Source organism: Sipha flava, unplaced genomic scaffold (assembly GCF_003268045.1).
Source record: "Sipha flava isolate LNK unplaced genomic scaffold, YSA_version1 248_pilon_pilon, whole genome shotgun sequence".
Taxonomy (NCBI): Eukaryota; Metazoa; Arthropoda; class Insecta; order Hemiptera; family Aphididae; genus Sipha; species Sipha flava.
The window spans coordinates 127,828-148,576 of record NW_020272897.1 but is presented as its reverse complement, the minus strand read 5'-3'; the positions used below and the strand labels follow the sequence as shown (position 1 = coordinate 148,576).

The 20,749-nt window shown below is 28.7% G+C and overlaps 2 protein-coding genes across 3 annotated transcripts in view; one reads left to right on the top strand and one right to left on the bottom strand.

The window, feature by feature from the left end:
• Positions 1-3,596: 3,596 nt before the first annotated feature.
• LOC112684299 (ectopic P granules protein 5 homolog) lies at positions 3,597-16,940 on the bottom strand. Of its 2 annotated transcripts, XM_025555737.1 has the most exons (37): positions 16,389-16,933; positions 14,045-14,656; positions 13,658-13,810; positions 13,280-13,569; positions 13,021-13,177; positions 12,798-12,953; positions 12,520-12,740; positions 12,270-12,454; positions 12,044-12,201; positions 11,837-11,977; positions 11,594-11,766; positions 11,365-11,491; positions 11,138-11,305; positions 10,864-11,078; positions 10,487-10,808; positions 10,181-10,429; positions 9,960-10,114; positions 9,734-9,892; positions 9,546-9,669; positions 9,329-9,486; positions 9,118-9,267; positions 8,879-9,062; positions 8,668-8,813; positions 8,392-8,566; positions 8,123-8,320; positions 7,928-8,062; positions 7,584-7,853; positions 6,466-6,649; positions 6,000-6,185; positions 5,760-5,920; positions 5,545-5,688; positions 5,317-5,486; positions 4,788-5,233; positions 4,525-4,729; positions 4,187-4,375; positions 4,005-4,130; positions 3,597-3,911 (listed from the first exon to the last, which is right to left on the bottom strand). In XM_025555737.1, the coding sequence occupies exons 1-37, from the start codon at positions 16,446-16,448 to the stop codon at positions 3,698-3,700; spliced, it is 7,266 nt and encodes a 2,421-aa protein (XP_025411522.1). In that variant the 5' UTR covers positions 16,449-16,933; the 3' UTR covers positions 3,597-3,697. The 2 variants fall into 2 exon arrangements, with proteins under 2 accessions (XP_025411522.1, XP_025411523.1); XM_025555738.1 differs by lacking the exons at positions 3,597-3,911; positions 4,005-4,130; positions 4,187-4,375; positions 4,525-4,729 and having other exon boundaries at positions 4,955-5,045; positions 5,102-5,233; positions 16,389-16,940.
• Positions 16,941-17,105: 165 nt separating this feature from the next.
• Positions 17,106-20,749, top strand: part of LOC112684300 (decaprenyl-diphosphate synthase subunit 1) — a 31,877-nt gene continuing 28,233 nt past the window's right edge. Inside the window, exon 1 of the mRNA XM_025555739.1 lies at positions 17,106-17,486. Coding sequence (XP_025411524.1) covers positions 17,334-17,486 — 153 coding nt within the window. The 5' untranslated portion in view covers positions 17,106-17,333. The remainder of the gene's footprint in view (positions 17,487-20,749) is intronic.

The following is a 20,749-nucleotide window of genomic DNA, read 5'->3' as shown; positions in this document are numbered from 1 at the left end:
GTTATTATTTTTATTCGACAAAAAAAATGTCGTATAAAGATTTATGTTCCCGGACATTTTCTATTAATGACTCCTCAAATCAAGACATTTTAAAAAGATAGGAAAACCAACTACATCGGCTGATGTCTGAAGTAAAATTATCGTATTTTAAATAACACGATACTATCACACGTCACACGTTTTTCAATATTATTTGAAACGCGTGGCGTGGAATTAAGTAGGAATGCGTTGCGTGTTATAAATATGATCACAAAATCGAATAATATTTAAAAATAAACGCGTTAACACTTGATTTAAAATTATCGGCGTGTTAACGCGTGGCATTTAAAGACATGTTAAGACGTGGCATGTGAATAGTGTGTCCTTAGCAATAAACTTTATTTTTGGTATATTATATATTTCTTTATATGTAATCTTTATAAAACAGTTTTCGTGATATCAATACCATGAAAATTGAGCTCATATAGGTGCGTACTGGACCACAAGGATACCGGGAGAATCCCGGTAGGCCCTCTCAAAAATTATAAGACCTGGGCCCTTTACCAAATAGGTACCTGTAGTTTCAGTTAAATTCAGTAATTTTATTATTTTTAACAATTACAATACAATACTGATGGACAGTCGACTTCTTAATTTAGTACCCAATAGGAAATGAGTAAAACACGCAATTTTTCGAATAATTTAATTGATTTGCTTTTGGTAAATATGTCTGTTACCATTATTTCGATTATTTCCATCACTAGTTATAACATCACCAGCAGAATCGGTAAGTAATGTTGCTGAAGTTCGGTCGAAAAAAACGACCTGTATCATCTCAGGAATACAGTAAATTTAAATATATTGCAATTTCTTTAGGCATATTTCCAATTTTGTTTTTTTCCAATAACTTGCTTGATGCATTAACCGTTTTTATAACTAAAAAAAAAATCTATCTGACGTTACATTTGTGGGTCAAAAGTCCATGTATTTTTTAAAAGTATCATATAACTCCCCTATAATATTAAACGATCGTGAACAATTTGTTTTTTGAGTAGAGAAGTTTAATGTGTAATATATTTTTCACTAATGAATATTACATATATCATAATAAATGCACGGAGAATGAATAGTCAATATATACAAAACAATTTTATCATATCAAAATGAATAGATATATTTTAAATAATAATAATATTCTTCTTGCGCTATTATTATTAGAACAACAACAACAAATTTTAGTTACCTCATCGCCAAACATTAGAAAACCTATAAATTAATTATTTATATATCGGGATAGAGAATAATTGATGATGATCAAATGTCATCTTTTTGAATAATATTTTTATAATTTGGACCTCCAATATTGTAAAGAAGTGTATTATTCAGGACTTCACGAATTAGAATTTCGTCTTCCGACGCCGATAATATCAGTGTTGACGTCATATCTACAAACGTTTCAATAGTCGTTGTGATGTGTCGCGGAGACATATCGCAAGATACTGCTCTCGGAGCAGTAGTGTCGTCGGTCGCGACGACTCAAAGTTAGGTCGCTGCGACTTGTCGCGTCTAGCAAACCAATGAATAAAATTTTCGTATAAACAGATGTTGAAGACTTGTCGCAGTGTTAATTATTTTAAATGGTAAATTCCGAGGTGAAAATATATTATTACCGCAAATCCCTATTATACCCACAGATGTGCCAATACAATTTAAGCGCCTTCAATTTCCAATTAGATTGGCATTTGCAATGACTATCAATAAGCCTTAAGGCCAAACGATGTCTGTTTGTGAGCACATCATGTTTTTCACATGGACAATTATACGTGGCGTGCTCTCGAACCATCCAGTTTGTTTATGTTGGCGAAAGATGGGATAACAAAAAATATTGTATACTCTGTTGCATTAAGGGATTGATATTGTTTTTTACTAATATTGTCATAATTAGCAATATATATAATTTTAAAGGATCAATTTTAATAAATTACTAAAAAAATAAATGTTTGATGTTTTATAATTTTTATATTCCGTCACCGTTCACAGCTCTCCATACCGCTTCTATTTATATACCACATCCTTACACACCTATATTAAATTAGTTATTTTTTTCTAACAAAATATTTTCTAGAAATAATTTATATGATAAAACAACGTCGGATCAGCTGGTACATTATATATATCTGGTGATAATATTTTTTATTTTAACTCCATAACAAATATAGTTTAGTTCTTTTTTCAAAATTTCAAGTTTTAATTTATACATAAGTATCTAAACTAAATTATAGCATTTCAGAATGTTGGTAATATATTATTTTCATGTTTGATGGTTGAAACTTTGCAGATTTATTGATTTACAAGTCATAATTCTATGATCATAGGTGATTAAATTTATTTTCGGAAAGGGTTTACTTATGAAATTTGTATAGAATTTGATGTTAATCAGTTTTATTTTTTATTTTAGTGTCTGGTAATAATTTTCCATCCCAATCTACATCCACGCAATTAGGTACAGATTCTTTAAATCTTAATTTAATTAGTTCACTGCACTCGCGACGATATATTTCTCTAGACCTATGTATAGAAGTTTGATAATTAACATACATTTATTATTGAACATATTTCTCAACATTAAGTTTTAAAGCTTCTAAAGTAGCTTGTAGAACATATAATATATCCCGTATGCTTAACTGGCACCTATCTAAAGCTCCGGCTAGTTTTAGTGCAATAAAAATAATTTTTTCCCGGCATTTTTTTTTTTTTCTGGAAGGGGCTCTATTTCTAATGAAATATTAATCTCTAATTCTGATGAATCACTACTTTCTGGACTCTTATTTTCTGAAGTGCTATCAAATTGAATAAAATTTAATGACGAAGTTGATGGATGATCTTTATTATAATTATCTTTTCTGTTTGATTCATTCAACTTTTGTTCATACGGGAATTTTATAAAATTATTTTAGTCTGCACTATAATTAATAAGTATGAAAAAAATACCTAAATTGTGTTTTCTTACAGTCAATGTATAATATACTTCACGAACCATTGGAGATATTAAAAATATAATATTATAAAAGTTATAGGAAATTTATTTTACTTCAAAATATATAATATAAAAAATGTCGATATTTCTAAAAGTTAACGAAATATTTACGAAAATGTGGAAAATTTTTGTAAATATTGAAAAATTTTAGGAGTTCGACCTTAAACTACAAGTCGGCACGGGTTAACCTTAACCGATTGGTTTCAAAATTTTTACAATTCATTTTTATACATATATGCACACATTTAGGGGGTGAGACCAGAAATATTAGGATTTTTTTTTCATCATGTAAAGTTAAGGAACACCCTAATGAACATACTTTTAATCTGTTTACTTTAATTTAAATATTCAATTTTTAGAACTTGCGTATTGAGCGCAGTCATTTTAATCAATAATAATAATAATTAACAACCACCAATGATAATTAAATAAAATTTCTCATAAATATATAATGTAGTTTATATCTCTGAAACATAAAAAAGAAAGTATTAACTAATTAAAATAATATTAGAATAAAGCCAAATAATATTATTATCAAATAGATCGTAACCATTACAAGAAATTAATATTAACACTAATGGGTAGTCAATAAATTTGAAAACAAAAAGACTACAACAACAAATATATCACAGACATTATGTATAAAAATATTGTTGGCGAGCACAATAATTGCTGTTATCATTAAGTATCCATACGGTATATAAAATTATCTGTATACAAGCATTTGGCTAGCTTTATTATGAACTGTTCACCGGTTTTCATACAACTCTGTGGTCCTTTAATCATCTTTAGTGCTACATCAATAGCTACAACACAATCAGAAAACTGTCGGTCTTGTTTTAAAGATTCCAGACTGTTAATTGCTTTTAAACAATCTACAGATATAGTAAAATCACTGAAATAATACAAAATTAGATTAGGTTTGATATAATCCATTAAAGTAGACAATAATTTTTTAACTACTAAGCTATAATTAATTGAAAGTTACTTGTTATTAGATGTAAAACCACCAGGTGAGTTGTTCTCTTGTCTTATATACTGTTTACGACTAGATTTGTTCTCAGGTAACTGTGAGTATATAAAAGCTACTAGAGCACGGCACATCACACGACATCTACACATTTACATAGTTAATAACAAAATCTTTAATACAATGTATGGATGGCTTACTTTGGTGTAATATTGGTCTGTTTCTGTAACCTTATAGCATCAAATAAACTCCAACTCTGTTTATGTTGAGCTAATAGTGTTGCTGTACTAGCAACTCTAAATAAGTATTCAGCTGTTTGATCATCTTCAACAGTGCTTAATCGTAAAACTAAGGACCACAATAGGGGCAACTTGTTTTCAGCAATATTGCTACACATAAAAAGCATTGATTTATTAACCTAAATGGGTTCAATGTTTTTGAAATGAATTGCTTAAAACGTCTATATATAATTTATGATTTTATCCTTGTTATGGTTTAAAAGGAATACAATATGATAAAACAATTTTTTCTTTCTTACCTAGGTTTTACAGCTTCTAAGCATTGTACTAAAGTATGCAAGACGTCAGGATAGGCTGATCGATTTTGCGATTCTTTTAAAGCCAAAGTGTATAATGTGAGTAAATGGCTGGATGACATTAAAACTTCACCTAAACCTTGGTAATGAAGACGTACAGGTTGCACCAAAGCCAATACTCTTTCCCACTTAAAATCGTCTTCATTTCCTGTTATAGAAACCAAATTAATAAAACTAATATACAACATTTAATATGATTAACTTACCGACATTTTTGAACCATGATGTCAAACAAACTTCAAATATATCACTTTTGTGTTGCTGATCAGTAACATGCGCCCATGTCACCATCAAAAACCCTTGTAACACAGTGCAGTCAGCTTTTCTATGTGATATCCACTCTTGAATAGTTTGCAACATTAAGGAAGAAAGTATAGAACCTGGAGGTTGATTGACTAATACCAATAGCTCTAAGACTAATAATTTAGCCTCTTCGCCGTGTTTTGTAACCATTTCTGTATCATCTAATAGCCGGTGGAAAGCACATTTAAGATGTTTGTAATGACCACCCAATACTGACCTATATCGAGATGCTAAAGATATAAACATCCTAACCATTGCTCGAATGAATATTCGTCTTTTGTATAAACTTAGTTCAGCATATGGCATACTGTGTTCAACATTGTTGTAACCAGCAGCAGTTTTCAAGAGACTAAAAGTAAAAATTGTTGATTTCAAATGTTATAGAACAAATAAATAATTCATGCATTATTCATTAATTATCAAGTAACTTACTCAAGCACAGCAGAATCTGTGCCACACCAATCTTCATTACTGAGCTGAAGAACCGTCATTGGATCGTATTTCGAAACAAACCAACTCAAAATATTTTCATATGTTTCACCATCAATTTGATGCCAAGCAAATTTTTGGGCCTCTAACAAAAGTGGCCTGATTTTTCCACCCTATGAACATTATAATTAAGTAAAATTTTTAAAAATTAAAAGGTATGCTTAGAAATACTTTTCTCATGTTAGGCTGATTGGATAGTTTTATGAACAATGATAACAGAATACGTGAATCAAGATTAGGCACATATGGCCAAGGTACTTCCAAAACAATATTTGCCAAAAAAAATTGTGATTGTGGTAAAAATTGATCCATAACCTATGAAGAAAATTACCAAGATTATCAATTATAATACCATATTAATTAAATACAATTTTATCATTCATTACCTTCATAATCAAATCTAAATCTACAGGTGTGGGTATAAATCTCTGCCAAGGTAACTTTTCAAGATTTGAATGAATCGTCTCAAAAATATAATCATTTGTCTGAATATGAGCAAACATTTTTATGTACCATTGACATACATAACTTAAAACGTTATCACACGCTATAATCCATGTAAAACAAAAATTAATTTTTTTTTCTTTCAAAATATTTATCAAATAAAATATTAACAAAGAATTCACCTGGCATAGTGTCCAGAACAAATGTAATACACTCTACAAATGCATTGACCATTAAAGCTGATATTGATGAATCAGTAGCTAACCATGGTAGTTTCAATGACCTATGATCAGTGTTCCATCCTTCATACCAAGGTTCCAACCATGGACCAAACATACTAATTAAAGTTGGACATAAAAACTCGCATACTAAAATAAAATAATTATTGTAAATATTTTTTTTAAGATGAAAATGTTTAAAAAAGAATGACATTTAATACACACTATCTATTGTCTATTATTTTATTATATATATATTATAACAATTATTTTTCAGATATTTCTTTACTTTAAAGTTTATAACCACATATTTAAATTTAAAATAATTTTTATCTATCACAATAGATTACTTGCTTATATTTATTCTATAATTACAAATTAATAAAAAATTATCTAGAACCATAAATGATTTTTATAAAATCATACTTACTTTTATTAGCTAACATTCCTCGGTAAGATTGTAATGTCCCTACAACTAATGCATGGCTAACCATACCATACAATCCAACTAATGGTCCAATGTATACATTATATTTTGAATACAACTCTCCAGTCGCAGACTTAAGTCTTTCATTGGCAAAATGGGTGGTCAAAAGATGTAAAGTTTCTTGAAGCTGTGCGTTACAAAAAGCTAAATTAGAATGTATTATCAAATATTATAGAATTATAAGTCATAACTAGGGCCCGGATTTATATGTAAATACATATTTTTACTGTAACTTGATAAATTAATTTAGGTAAGTTATAAATTCGTTTCAAGAGATTTCCAATGAAATTATCTATATTTTATTTTACATATTTTTACATATTTTGTTATAAATACAAATTTTTACATATTTCTCAATAATTTCATTTTTCGACCATTTATCTATTTACGATTTATTAATAATTCAATACAATTTCTCATGTTTCCAAAAGTACATAAACAAAATAATACCAATTATTGAAGTTAATCTATGGTTGATATATGTTTGATATTCAATATTTCAATATGTTCGACAAGAAAAATGACTTAATTTCAAAGTTTAGGACTCGTAGAAAAAGCTGTAAAATTTATAGAACAAGTACAAAGAATATTGGGAGTTGCAGTAAAAGAAAAAAAGCACAAAGTATTTAACAAAAATCCTGAATTAAACTGTCTAAAATGAATTAGAGATATATATTGCAGAATGAATGGGGTAATATTACCGAATGAGCTCACTCTTTTGAACATTGGAAATATGAAATTTGCACCCATTACCTGTGTAAAGTAGAATGCTCTTTTAGTAGGTGCAAATCTATGTTACAACCAAACCGTAGATAATTTAACTTTGAAAATTTGAACATGTATATGGTATCTCATTGTTATCAAGATCAAGGTTCAATTTTATAATAATTTCAATTCAAGTGTCTTAAATTTTTTATTTTAATTTTTTGTCATTTATAAAGCGATTTTTAATTTTTTTTATATTCCATATTTTCATTTTATTATCACATATAAAGCAATTTTTTATAACATATATTGGTTATTTTTAATACATATAAATTTGAGCCCTATTCATAACATACTTGTTGTGAACTAAGAGATCTTTGATCCGTTGCATAACGTCTAACTACATCCCGTAGTTGATCTGATGATAATTCTGGCAATAAAATTGTTCTCGCAGTATTTGTTTGAGTGGTGGGCACTGCTTGAGCCAAGATAGTATTGAGAATATTAAACCATACTTGACAATAAATGCGACCTTCTTTAGAATGATCTAGAAGTTTTAGTAATATTTCACCATAATGTTCAGGGAAATCATGTTCCATTATTTTGCATAAATGTTGACTAAAAAGCTACAAATAATAGTGTAATAAATTATTAACTAGTTAAAAAATAATTAAGAATTATAAATATTAAATTTGCTAACTTCGTGTAAGGACCATGTGTAATCTGATCGCGTTTGTTGTTTTACTAATATCAATGCTTCTATACAGTAATCTATAAGTATTGACCTGTCATGAAGTAGAGGTTGTTTTGTTGAAAGGTAAACAGATATATCAAACTAAAAATTAATTTTTATATTAGTATTTTATTTTACACATTGTCGTTCTATTGCACTTACTTTAGATAGTAATTTTAATGCAATAGGTTCATGTATTGCATTACAATTGTTTATGATATTTTTATAGGATTGTATAAAAGTATGTATGGATGCAGTGGAGGGCGAAAATAAGGGAATAAGTACATCCGCTAGTTCTGGATGGTTCAATGCTGTATTTTCAATATGTAAGCATTCTTTTTCGTTGTTCATAATGAAAACCTGAAAATATACATAGATACTTAATAATTATAATTGGTTATACTTAAAATAATAACTTAAGTATTACGAACATTTCCAATAGTCTGTAAGATAGCTAATACAAATTTATCAATTGGTGGACATGTCTTGAATACAACATATTCAGACATAAGGGCATAGAACAATCGAACACCTGATGAACGAATATCAGTAACTAATGCAATATCTCCAATTTTATTCAATTCATTGAGTTCTTTTAATATTAATCTAGAATAGTAGAAATTAATGAAAATAAAATGTTTACAATACATAAATATTTTATATGTACTACGATTCTGATATTGGGTTTCTAATATCTATGTACATACTGAATAATAAGATTCAAAGTAGTACATGCTGATGTTAAAGAGCTTGGCAAAGGCTTTTCTAAAATTTCATTGATTAATGTGTCTAATTCTGATCTGTTGTTAGAATTTAATTCTACTACATCCGTATTTAATTTAGATTCATGAATCTGAAAAATATAATATACACTATAAGTAATGTGAGAATATTAGTTTTGAATTTTTTGATTTGTACTTGGAAAGTTATTTCCGCAGCACCAGCGCAATTAATACTGTTTGCATTGCCTTTTTTTGTTTTATAATCACAAACTGCTTGAACTCGTGTAGTTGAATTTATTTGAACATAAATCATTTTTACACCATCAATATACCGGCTGTCTAAATTCTCATGACAAACTGTTTGCATTCTGTACACTTGACTAGTGAACATAAATATTTAGTTTCAAAAAAATTATTAATAGATTTATTGCTTACTTAATGAATTCCACAATTTGTTTAATATTTAACTCTACAATATTTAATAAATGATTTTGATGATACAAAATATCAGCAGTTACTAACTGTATATCTGACAGCCGTAATACAAAATCAGGACTTTGTAAAGGATCATCGTAAGACTTAAGTCTGAAAATATAAATTTAGTAGATCAAACATATATATTAGAATGAATATTTATCTTCAAAACCTGTTAACGATTCTAGAAGTAGGATCCTTTTCTAAAGGTTTTCTGTTAATATTACCACTGTTGTGTACATGTTTACCAAATAAATCACACCAGTTTTGTATACATTCAAATTTATTTTCTTCTATCAACTTATGATTAATTATATCTGATAACCATTCCTACAGACAAAAATGTAATTAAAATGCTTCCAAAAAATCGTTTAAATTAATTTAATTACATGGGAACCATTAATAATATGAGTTAAGTCAGTTGGTTCATACATTGAATCCAATGATGGAATAAACAAAGTTGATTCAAGAAGTCGAACATCTGTTAACCACAGAGTACAGGCTTCATAAAATCTAAAAATAAATGATCAAATATCATAATAATTTAACTATATAGATAAAAATATATATTATATACCTTCCTAATCGCAAATCTATTTCAGAATTTGGTTCAGTTTGAAGTTTTGTGCGATGAAAATCTATACATTCTTTTAGCTTATTATTAATTTTGTTTAAATACGATGAATTAACAAGACCTTCGAAAAATTTACGACCAACACAGCCAAGTTGTTGAGTTCTAATTATAAATAATTTAAAAAGTAAAAAAATAAATTACTTAGGACATATGTAAAAATATTACTAACCCTGGAACTCGTTGTAAGTATAATCTAAAAAAATTTTGCCAATATAATGGAGTCATTGGATGACCAGGCGATATTTCCAATCCATATTGCATCCACCGGTATATTGCTAAATGCCCGGATGTAAAATAAGGTAATTTTAACTCGGAACATACTCTCTATATAAATGAAAAAATAAATAAAATAAAATTATAATAGTAAAGTATATAACAATTATATAAAACCTTAAGTGCATCATCCACATTTGCCTTTCCTTGTTGTAAATGTAATTTTATCAGTAAATTTTTCCAAATATTATTCCTGCCTTGAATACACCATTCTTCAGCTTCTAATGCCAATAGAGCATAATACGGACAATGATATAATATCATAGGATATTTTGGTAATAAGAGTGGTCGTTTTTCAGGACTTTGAAACATAAAATTAAAAATTGACCCAATAGCAGTAATGTTTTCTTTGACATCACTAAATTGCTAAAATATAATTAAAATTAATAATCTGATAAGTTTTTCTCTAAAAAACATACTTACAGTAATTAAACTAATTAACAATTCTCGAGCCCACTGTAATAATTCAGATCGAAAAACATTTTTGAAAACCGTATTCAATACATAAACGAAACACTCTGACTCCTCTTCTCTCCATACAGCACATACAGCTTTAGTCCATAGATCCATCACTAAATGAGGACTGGTTATTCCATATCGTACATAGTTGGATATTTGATATTGAATCATATTGGTAAACTGCAATATGATTTCAGAAGGCCCTTGAATAGTCAATAAACTCATGGCTCGTTTAGTAGTATTATTTCGATTGTCTGCCATAATGCCAGCCACAATATTAATAAACCTAAATACACGTCATTTACTATTAAAATTAAAATGTTAAATGCAAATATTATTACTTTTTTGATTCCAGTAAACAATCAGAATTTTCAAAAAAAAATGGAACTATCACATTTAAACATGCAATAGTTGCTGTATAGTGTCTATACTGTACTAGTCTATAACAATAGTCCAACCCTTTGTTCAATATAACTGGAACACAATGACCTACAGTTGTTACGTGAATAGCAGTATATAAAGCTATAGGGTCATTGTGATGTAAACATTTAATGTCCTAAAATGGTACAAAAAGTTATTCGAAAACTATACTTGTGGAAAATTATTTTTACTTACAATATTATTAGTATCAATACTAATTACTGAATGTAAGTAATGATTCAAGTCTTGTAATGATCCACGTACAATGATGTCAGGTAGGTCCATTAAATGAAGTTTTAGAGAATATAAAACTTTCCATGACCACACTCTAAAAGCTTGTTCATTTGACTTAATTTGCACCAACTAAATAATATATTTTTTTTATTATAGAAACAAATTGTTAATTATTTTTTTTAAATTACTTGTTTTATACTATGAACTAAATATTGAGCTGATGTTTCATCTACTGTGATAGGAGCATGCTGTATAACAGCTTTCACAATAATGATTGCTATATAACCGTGCATTTCCTTAGTCAACATAAAATCACTGCATTGAAAAAAATAAAAAATAATAATGTTTTCAAATATATCAAAATTATGGATATATTAATTAACTAATAGCTGAAAACTTAATAAAAACAGTACTTACTTAATGTCATTTTCATTACACCCCGAAAATAACTTAGAGAGTATATAGCGGCTTAAAGAATTTTCGGTTGATGTAATAGAATGATTCAATAACAAATGTTCTAAGTAAGACAAATCATCCATAGTAATTTTCCAATTTGGTAATGGTAGGGTTTTGAAAAGATATATAGCACTCTTAACATGATAAAATTAATTAAATTTGACACGAGGTTATTTACATTTAAAATTCATTTGAAATACATACCGAGCCAACATCGTCAAAATTATATTTCAGAATACTCAAAATTTCAGAAATGAGGAAAGGATGTTTATCAGATAAATTAGATAACAATGTTCGACAAGTTTTTTGACATTGTTCTTTAGTAGTTTCACTCACAAACCCTATCTATTTTAAAAACAATATATACATATATAAAATCAAATCATTAACAATTATAATTGATATTCTTACTTTGAATAAGCAAATGGTCACTGTTTTTATAAAATCTATATCATTAATGTATCTACTTAAAGCCATATTACAAATAGCTGTTAATAAATAGTAACATTCGTCATCAGAAGTATTTATAACGCATTCTGATAGTTCTTTTAATGAATATTCATTGGAAACTAAAAACAAAACAGAACTTCTATAATAATAATAATAATTTGAAATAATAAGTATTATTCGAATGAACCTGATTTAATATGAAGCATATGTTGGAAGAGATGTAATACCATCGGAGAAGAAACTTGACTAAAAGGCAACATTACCAAATATTGCCAAGTTGTTCTATCATCATTATCATACAAACAACTAACAATACGTTTTAAGAATGAATCATATTCTGTTTGAATTCTGGCTGACACAAACTTATGAATTCTAAAGATATTTAAACTATGTTAATATACAAAACAATTTATAACAAAACATATTTTAAAACTAACTTAAATTCATCCAACACATCAGTAACATAGTTTGCAGTATCCTGAAGAAGATGCCCTAGTCTTTTTGAAAATTGTTTATATTCAGTACTTTTAGAACAGTATGTTTGTAGTCCTAATTTGAATAATTTTACTAAAATAGTCCCAATAGCAATCAGTCTTAATAAATTTTGTTCATTCCATAAATTAACACATAAAGACTCTTTTTTTTCAGAAAATATGATCTGCATTAAAAAAATTAAGTTAATATAAATTTATAAATAAATTAAAAATTACATTACTTTTTTAAAAAGAGTTGAAAATGGTATTTGATTTAGTAAAGCTATAATATCACTTTCACGAAGTGTTTGTTGATAGGTTCCCGAACTTTCTTCTTCACCTTCACTGTCTACTACTACCCAAATAGATTCATTAGTATCACTATCATTTTTACAGATCTAAAGGATTTTATGAATGATTAAGATTTTATAAATACATGATGGAATATAACACCCAATATATTACTTGTTCTAAAAATTTTTCACGAGCATAAACTGGTGTTAAAATAATAGCCAATGTTGTGATTATAAAATCTAAATGGAAATTATTTTCTTGATAGTTAAAATCAATTAATGGTATTTGGATAAAAGAGCTAGCCCATTTTCCAACACCTGTAGGGCATCTGAAACATTAGAAATAAAACAAAACTATTGAAAAACTGTTATTTATTAATGAATAAAAGGAATATAATTCATAATCGACTAATAAAAAACTAGCTACCTACCTTAAAATGTGATTTAAAACGAAAAAATGATCTTTCCAGGTAGCAACTCTAAGTAAAACACCAATTGTTTTAACCAATAATTTTCTAGTTTCGCTAATAAAAACTTTGTCACTAATTGTTTTTCTTTGATATAAAAATAATATAGAAATGGAAGATTTGAGATCATATATGGATGACTGAAGATTGTTTCCTTTTATACTGAAGACATCTGCATTTAAAGAAAGTCCAATAGGAGTATCAGAAGAAATAGCAGAAAATGGCTGACATAAAACATGCAGATAATAATCAATCTGAAATATTAGTAATTACATTATTCAAAAATCATACTTGAACATATTTCTAATTAATTGAAGCAACAAAAGAAGTAAAAATGCTAACTTTTTCTTTAATCATTTGACAATCATATAAGGCACAATAATAATTATTAATTAAAATCCGTAACTGTTTGAGGGACTCCACTAAATTATCTAAAGCTACTTGGTTGAATCTAGATACATCATACTTTTTTGTAGCTGATACTGGATTGCCATCCTAAAATAACATTATATAAACATTAAATATACATGTCATAAAATTAGATTAATTAATAAACAGAAAAATAATTAAGTCATTTTTTTTTTTAATTTAGGTTAAATAGTAATATAAATATCTTAATTATACTCAATAGTCAGAATTGTTTCAATAATAGTTTATACATAGCTTAAATAGTAAATAAAAATGATAGATACATTAAACAAATTAAAATTTACATCAAATATTAATTACCTGACATTCTCCATACTGTGTATAAGTAGCTGGTTCTAATGTCCAAATATGTTTTTCATGTGTAATATATGAATATTTTAATTCTTTTATTTCTTGTTTATTACTTTCAAGTTTAAGTCTTGCATGCAAATAATCTTGGAGTAATATATTAAGTGGATGTTCACAGTTTTTGAATGATTTCAATTCAGACAAATTAAATTGTTCTATATACTCTGATAAACCAAATAATAATTTGTTTTGATAATATTCAGCCAGTTGGTCATCAGTAAATGGAGTTAAAGACTCAAAAGGTACTTCAGAAACTGATGAACTACACAAATCATCAAGTTCTGGAGCACAGGGAGTTGGTAATGAACCGATAGAACATGGTATTGACATTGGTAGTATAGATGATGAAGTCGTATTATCAACAGAACATTGTTCAACAAAATTTTCTGTTTTACATAATTTAATATTATCACTTTTTGAATTACTAATATTTTCATTAACTTCCACTGGTGGTTCTGTACTTATTAAAATATCATTGAATGCTTCATGAAGAGCATTTTCAACATTATCTACTGTAGATGAATGTAATATATTATCAATAGGTTCTGGTTCTTCGACATTTATCTGAAATTAAATAATACCATTTATCATAATTATCCAAACTTTATGACATTATATTGGTCTAGTTTGTTAAATAAATTAAAAAAAAAAATTGTTAAATGTTTAACTAAAAACAAATATATTTAATGACATTAAAATATGTAAAATTAACAAAATAGACTAATAATTGATGATCTACATTAATTTATGCCATGAGAGTGTTACTTTAGGTACGGTAGCGTAGTACATTTTTCAAATAAAAAAAAGTATATACTAATTTCACCATATATCGATCAACTGATAAGTCAATATTTACACTACAGTATGATGCTTTGTTCATAATTATATAAAACACTATAAAACTATAAACACTATTTTTATAATGAGTATAATATTCTTTTGAAATAATTTATTCAAAAATAAGATTGATAAAACCATAATCCTATTACCAAAGAAATTATGTATAACTTTAAGTACAAGATTTTGTAGATTGATGATTTCTAAGCAATTTAAAATAATTTATTTAATGATTTTTTAGTTTCACTGTAACTAAACTTTATTGAAATTATTATGGAAAGAAAACAATTATGAAATATGTATTATAGAATCAAATACAAAATAATTAGGAAATAAGTATAATAGGTAATAGGATAAATTTAAATTTTAAAAACTGTCTAAAAAGGAATAGAGAATAAGAAAAATTTTTGATAAAATTGGTTTTAATTATAAAATAAGAATATGGTAAGAATAGTTATAAAAATAATTAAAAATTACTTATGAAATTATACAATTATAGGAAAAATTTCAAATTAAATAAAACCTTATAATAAAAATATATGCTTGTTAACTGAAAAATATTGGGTTTAGTTAAGATGTTGAAATTTTCAGTTTTATTAATATTTAATTTTATTAAGAGTGCTTTACACTTAAGAGTATACCTGATTTATGTGATAAAGGTTAAAACACAACTCAATTATTTGTTTAATGGTTGACAGAAACTATAAATAAGTGTAAGACAAATGATCAGTGGCGTAACTGGGAAAAAATCTAGCGGGGGGGGGGGGGGGGGGGGGGGCAATATAATATATTTATTATTACCAAAACTCTGACACCTCTCCCCCTCACCATTTAAAACATATTTTTATTGTATGTATTTTATACAGTATATCTAATTGTTTGATTTTACATAAGTCTTTTAACTCATTTTGTGATTTAGATTAACATAAATTGTAGGTAGCAGGTACTAGGTACCAATATTGATAAATAATACCTATAAGAGTTCATTAATAAAAGGTGCTGTTTGTACTATTGAATTATCTGGGGGGGGGGGGGGAAAATTATAGCTTTATCTCTCAAAAAATTGTCATGGGGGCACTTGTCCCCCCACAATTACGCCACTGTAAATTATGTCAATAATATCTAATGCGTCCATCAACCCATGAACTATAAATAGAGCCAATATAAAGGCCTAATAATTATTACTCTGTTGAATCAATATAATTTATAATTGAATATCTAAATTGATTGTAAGGAAATACACTGGTACACACGCGCGTATTACGTAACGTGAATTGTGAAACGTGAGAGGAAAAACCGTCTTTGGCAGTAAAAGATTTGTTAACGGTGCTGCGGAAATAGTGGTCATTTCGTTCAAAAACAACAGCCAACGCGAGACCGGATGCTGGTCGTTGGGAGATCCGAATGCATTTCAGGGAAAAACCTTACAGTCACAATTGGACAATCGTTCCGTACATACTTCATAAGACGGACGCTTGGTCTTGGCTGGAGCGTGCATTTTAGGCCTTTGTCGTTCCATTGCGACGCGACGATTAAATTATAATATCATTTGTAGCACAAGAAGCGAACCGATCTGACGGTCGACATACGACGAACTGACAACGGTGCGATGCGAGGCTATTGTGAATTGTAAGGGAAATTATTGCGATTGTTCTCTTGTTCTTATCCGGTACTCGATTGTCGTTTGTTATTTTTTCTGTTATTATTATTTTTGTTATTGCGTAGCCCGTTATCACGCGACACATGATAAAAGATCACCAAGCATGCGAGAAAGTACAGGAGTGGTAGTAACACGATAACGTCGATTGTGTTTACATCATAGAAATGTAATAGTAATGTAATAATATAATGTAATAATTATATATTTTTATATATCAACGGTTTATACAGTCGTATCCGATGGAAATATTCAATTTCTTCGATCCGTCTGTGACTGTAAAGGCCACGGAGAGAATTTTAATTGTCATTTATTTAATGCGAAACTTGTCCGATGACTATGGACCACGGTTTATGATAGTACTATCTTAAACCATGCTACGGCCGAATGTTATCAAATGTTGTTACCACGCGCGATCAGCTGTGCATGGCTACTGCGGTAAATAGCCGTTATCAACGGTAATCGCACTAACAGCAGCAGCAGCTGTTCCGCGATGTCCGCGCGTGATAAGACGATCGCTCGTTAGCGTGAGGAAATGTGAAGAGGTGGCGTACCGAACGGAAAGGAACGGCCCGCGGAGATTCCCCGGCGCGCGCGACTTCTTGCACGCTCGGCTCCTCTCGATTGTGCCGTTATGAGTGGCGGCCACAGTCGCCGGCCGATCAGTGTCCGTGTGTAAGGCCGACCAACAAGTCGCTGCGGTTCGGTCGCCGATGGTGTTGAACACGTCTCGTCCAGTTCAGTGCTATGGCTTCGCGTATAACGTCCGGTGCCCGGTTGTGCGTTCGCGCCAGTATCGATAAGCTCGTGTGCAATTTGTCCAGGAGCCGTCACCACAGCACCGTGGCCGCTAATGACATGGCTGTTGGTCCCCGGTCTGACAGGTTACAATGTTACCAGGTTAGTAACGGTATGCGTCCAAATATCCGTCCCTGGGGTTAGCGGCCTGCAGTGAAATGTACCCACCGCCGCGATCGTTATTGCATGGTTAAACAACCTGGGTTCACTCTGTCTCTTTCTCTACCCTTTGAATAATATATTGTTTATTGTTGTCAATTTTGTTATGTTTTCCTATTTTCTACTACGATTTTGGAGCTCTCCAAGGTCCTTTCAATGACTTTTCACTTGGCAATCATCCCATTCCAATCAGAGTTCTTGATCACTGACGCATTTGCAGTTGTCAGATGTCGTGTTTAGATCATAGGTAGATGGACAATGGTTAAATTTTAACCATTTCTAGATGGCTCTTAAGATTTCCATCCATCCGATTAACTGTATGGACTACTCGCTGAAACCTATGGTTGAGCTCAATCAAACATTGTGACACTGTTGAGTTACCTGTTAATTGTTACAATTCTGACCTTTAGATCCCTACACTTTTTTCATATATTGAGAAGAAATATTTAACTGGATTTGTCTTGTCACTATGATATTGGCATTTTAATTGTTTTGGTACAGTTATAATCTTGCTATTAAGCCAAAGATGGTTGTTAAATTACATGATACAAATACATTAAATTACATATATAATTATTGATTGATTGTGAATTTTTATTATTAAGTTAGCAACTAGTGAACTTTCTTATTTATTTATATATAAGAAATAAAATATATTTAAATTGGTATTATTAGTTTCGTTGATTAATTTTTTGCAAAAATTAAATCTAATAGTTTTATAATTGCATGTTTACATTTGCACTGCTAAGTTTTCTTTTATTCTTATGAAGAATCTTTTTAATGCATAATTAAAAAAAATAATCTGTTTTTTTGGATATAAGCAGTAACTTTACTTTGAAAATGATATTCGTACATATTGCAATGAATTATTCTAATATATTTTCATCAAAAAGTTACTAAAAACTTAATCATTTTTCTATAATTTTATAAATGTATTATTTATAGTTCTAGTTATAAGTATATAAAGACTAAACTGTAAAAATGATTAGTTTCTTATGTTATTTATATTAGTACATTTCGACTATAACAAATTCATGGTATAATATTGTATAAGCTATTTTTTAAGTTTTTTCAATTATTTCTAATTCACGAAGTTTTTATTTTAAATTTTATGTATAATTATTCACGAATTTCCATAAATTAATCAAGAGAACCAATGTTTTAATTATAGTTTAATTTAAAAATTGTAATCAATATCTACTATATACCCTAACTTCCAATTTACATTTAATTTCACCGGGTATCATAATTTCAGTTTGTGTGTTTTACACAATTATTGAGGAACTTATTAGAAAAGGAAAGAATCTATTAATAATTTTAAAGAAACGACCTCGTTCTTCATAAAAAAATGTCTATTTTTTTTTTCATATTTATCTAAATATTTACAATAACATTACTACTTATCTACTAATTAGGTTGAGTTAGTTAAAATGATTAGTATAATTATTTAAGTATATTATGCTTTACAAATTTACAACTTTACATTTAAGAATTAATTTCATTTTCATTTTAAAATTATTGTGTCCCACTTAAAAAATATTTTTATCAATTTTAATTTAATTAACAATATTGTTTTGATAACAACAGCGAAATAAAATAATACATTGATATAATTTTATAATTCATGGTAAGTTTATGTAAGGTTTGCATAGTAATGATATTTTTAGAAATTGCCTGAAAGTTTTCTTTATAATCTGAAACATATAATTTCAATTGACATATAGATGCGAGTTATGAAAGGAGTGTACAACTTATTACTTACTTCTTTGGTCAGTACGAGTTTATTTAAAAATGTAGTTTTCATAATAATTGTACGGATTACTTGACAACGTTAATAGATTTAGGTTCCACGCGTATTGAACGTACAATATTATATTTTATGCCGTTCATTTAATTGATTAATATTCTCAACTAACAATTAATTTAATCTATGTGCAATGATTTATTACGTAATAATATTTATCGTTCACAAAAATTTACCGCAAAACATATTATCATCGATTATAAATATTATACATTCTATTTTAATAATCAATGATATTTATTATACTCGTATGCTATAGCCGTGGAGTTATCGTTGATTTGAAAACACATATCAGTTTTAGAGAGCACTTGCCTCCGTAGCAGAGCCTAAAATTTCTAAATTTTCATAGGATATACTATATTTTAAATAAATATTTTTATCCATGTCGTACTTTGCAGTTAAAGTTAAGCATAAACTTTTTGAAAAATTGGTTTAGTAGTAATAGAAATGATAAGTATTTATGATACATATTATTTTTGAATGTAGCTGTTTTTTTAACTCCAATAAATTAGATTTTATTACAGACTTTCAAATCTCATTGTATTTTATTTTTTTATTCTACACAATTTTAGACCCTACCTACGTTGTCATCATACAACAGAGGGTTGTTGTGCGTTGAACTTGAAAATGACTTGGTGGCATCGGACACCTCGACCCACTGACTTGTCGGTCCACCTCGTGGGTCAGTAGCTTTATTCAATTCGTCCTTGTGACGACTTTACCGCGCGTTATCATTGTCTCGTTGGTACAATTTGCATGTGCGCACATGTATATGTGTATATAATTGGCGGCAGTCTGCAGTAAGGTGAATCACCATAAAAACAAACCAGTTGTGCACAACGCGTTATACTGTCCTACTAAAGGAGATAGAGAGAGAGAAAAAGAAAGAAATAATAACAAATAGAAAAGAAACAAAAAAAACTCATAGCCGCCGAGACCGTTAATCAAGTTCGACAACCTGGGTAGCCCGTGTGCAGTCGTGTATTTTTCCTCTCTCTGTCTATTCACGGACACACATATCACTTGGTCTGTCGTTCAATATTGCATCGCCGCCACCGCACCGAAACCAGACCATGTCCAAATGACCAGTGAATTCTAACACTCGAGAGGCCAAAAAAGTGCGTTATAGTTTCTATTCAAAATGTGATTCGATCAAAATTTCTGACATAAAAAGCGCGAAGTAAATGTTTCTAAAACCAATGGAAAATGATCGTCGATTATTATTCAAAATAAAAAAATAAAATTATATGTTTATTTACTTTCCGTAAAATTTAATTTAAATGGTTGGATAAAAATTTCCGACGTAAATGCAATGAGGTTTGATTAGAAATTTAGATAACACGTAATATCCCAGGTATCCCTACATTTAAGGGAATTAATTTTTAGTTGTACTTATTTATAT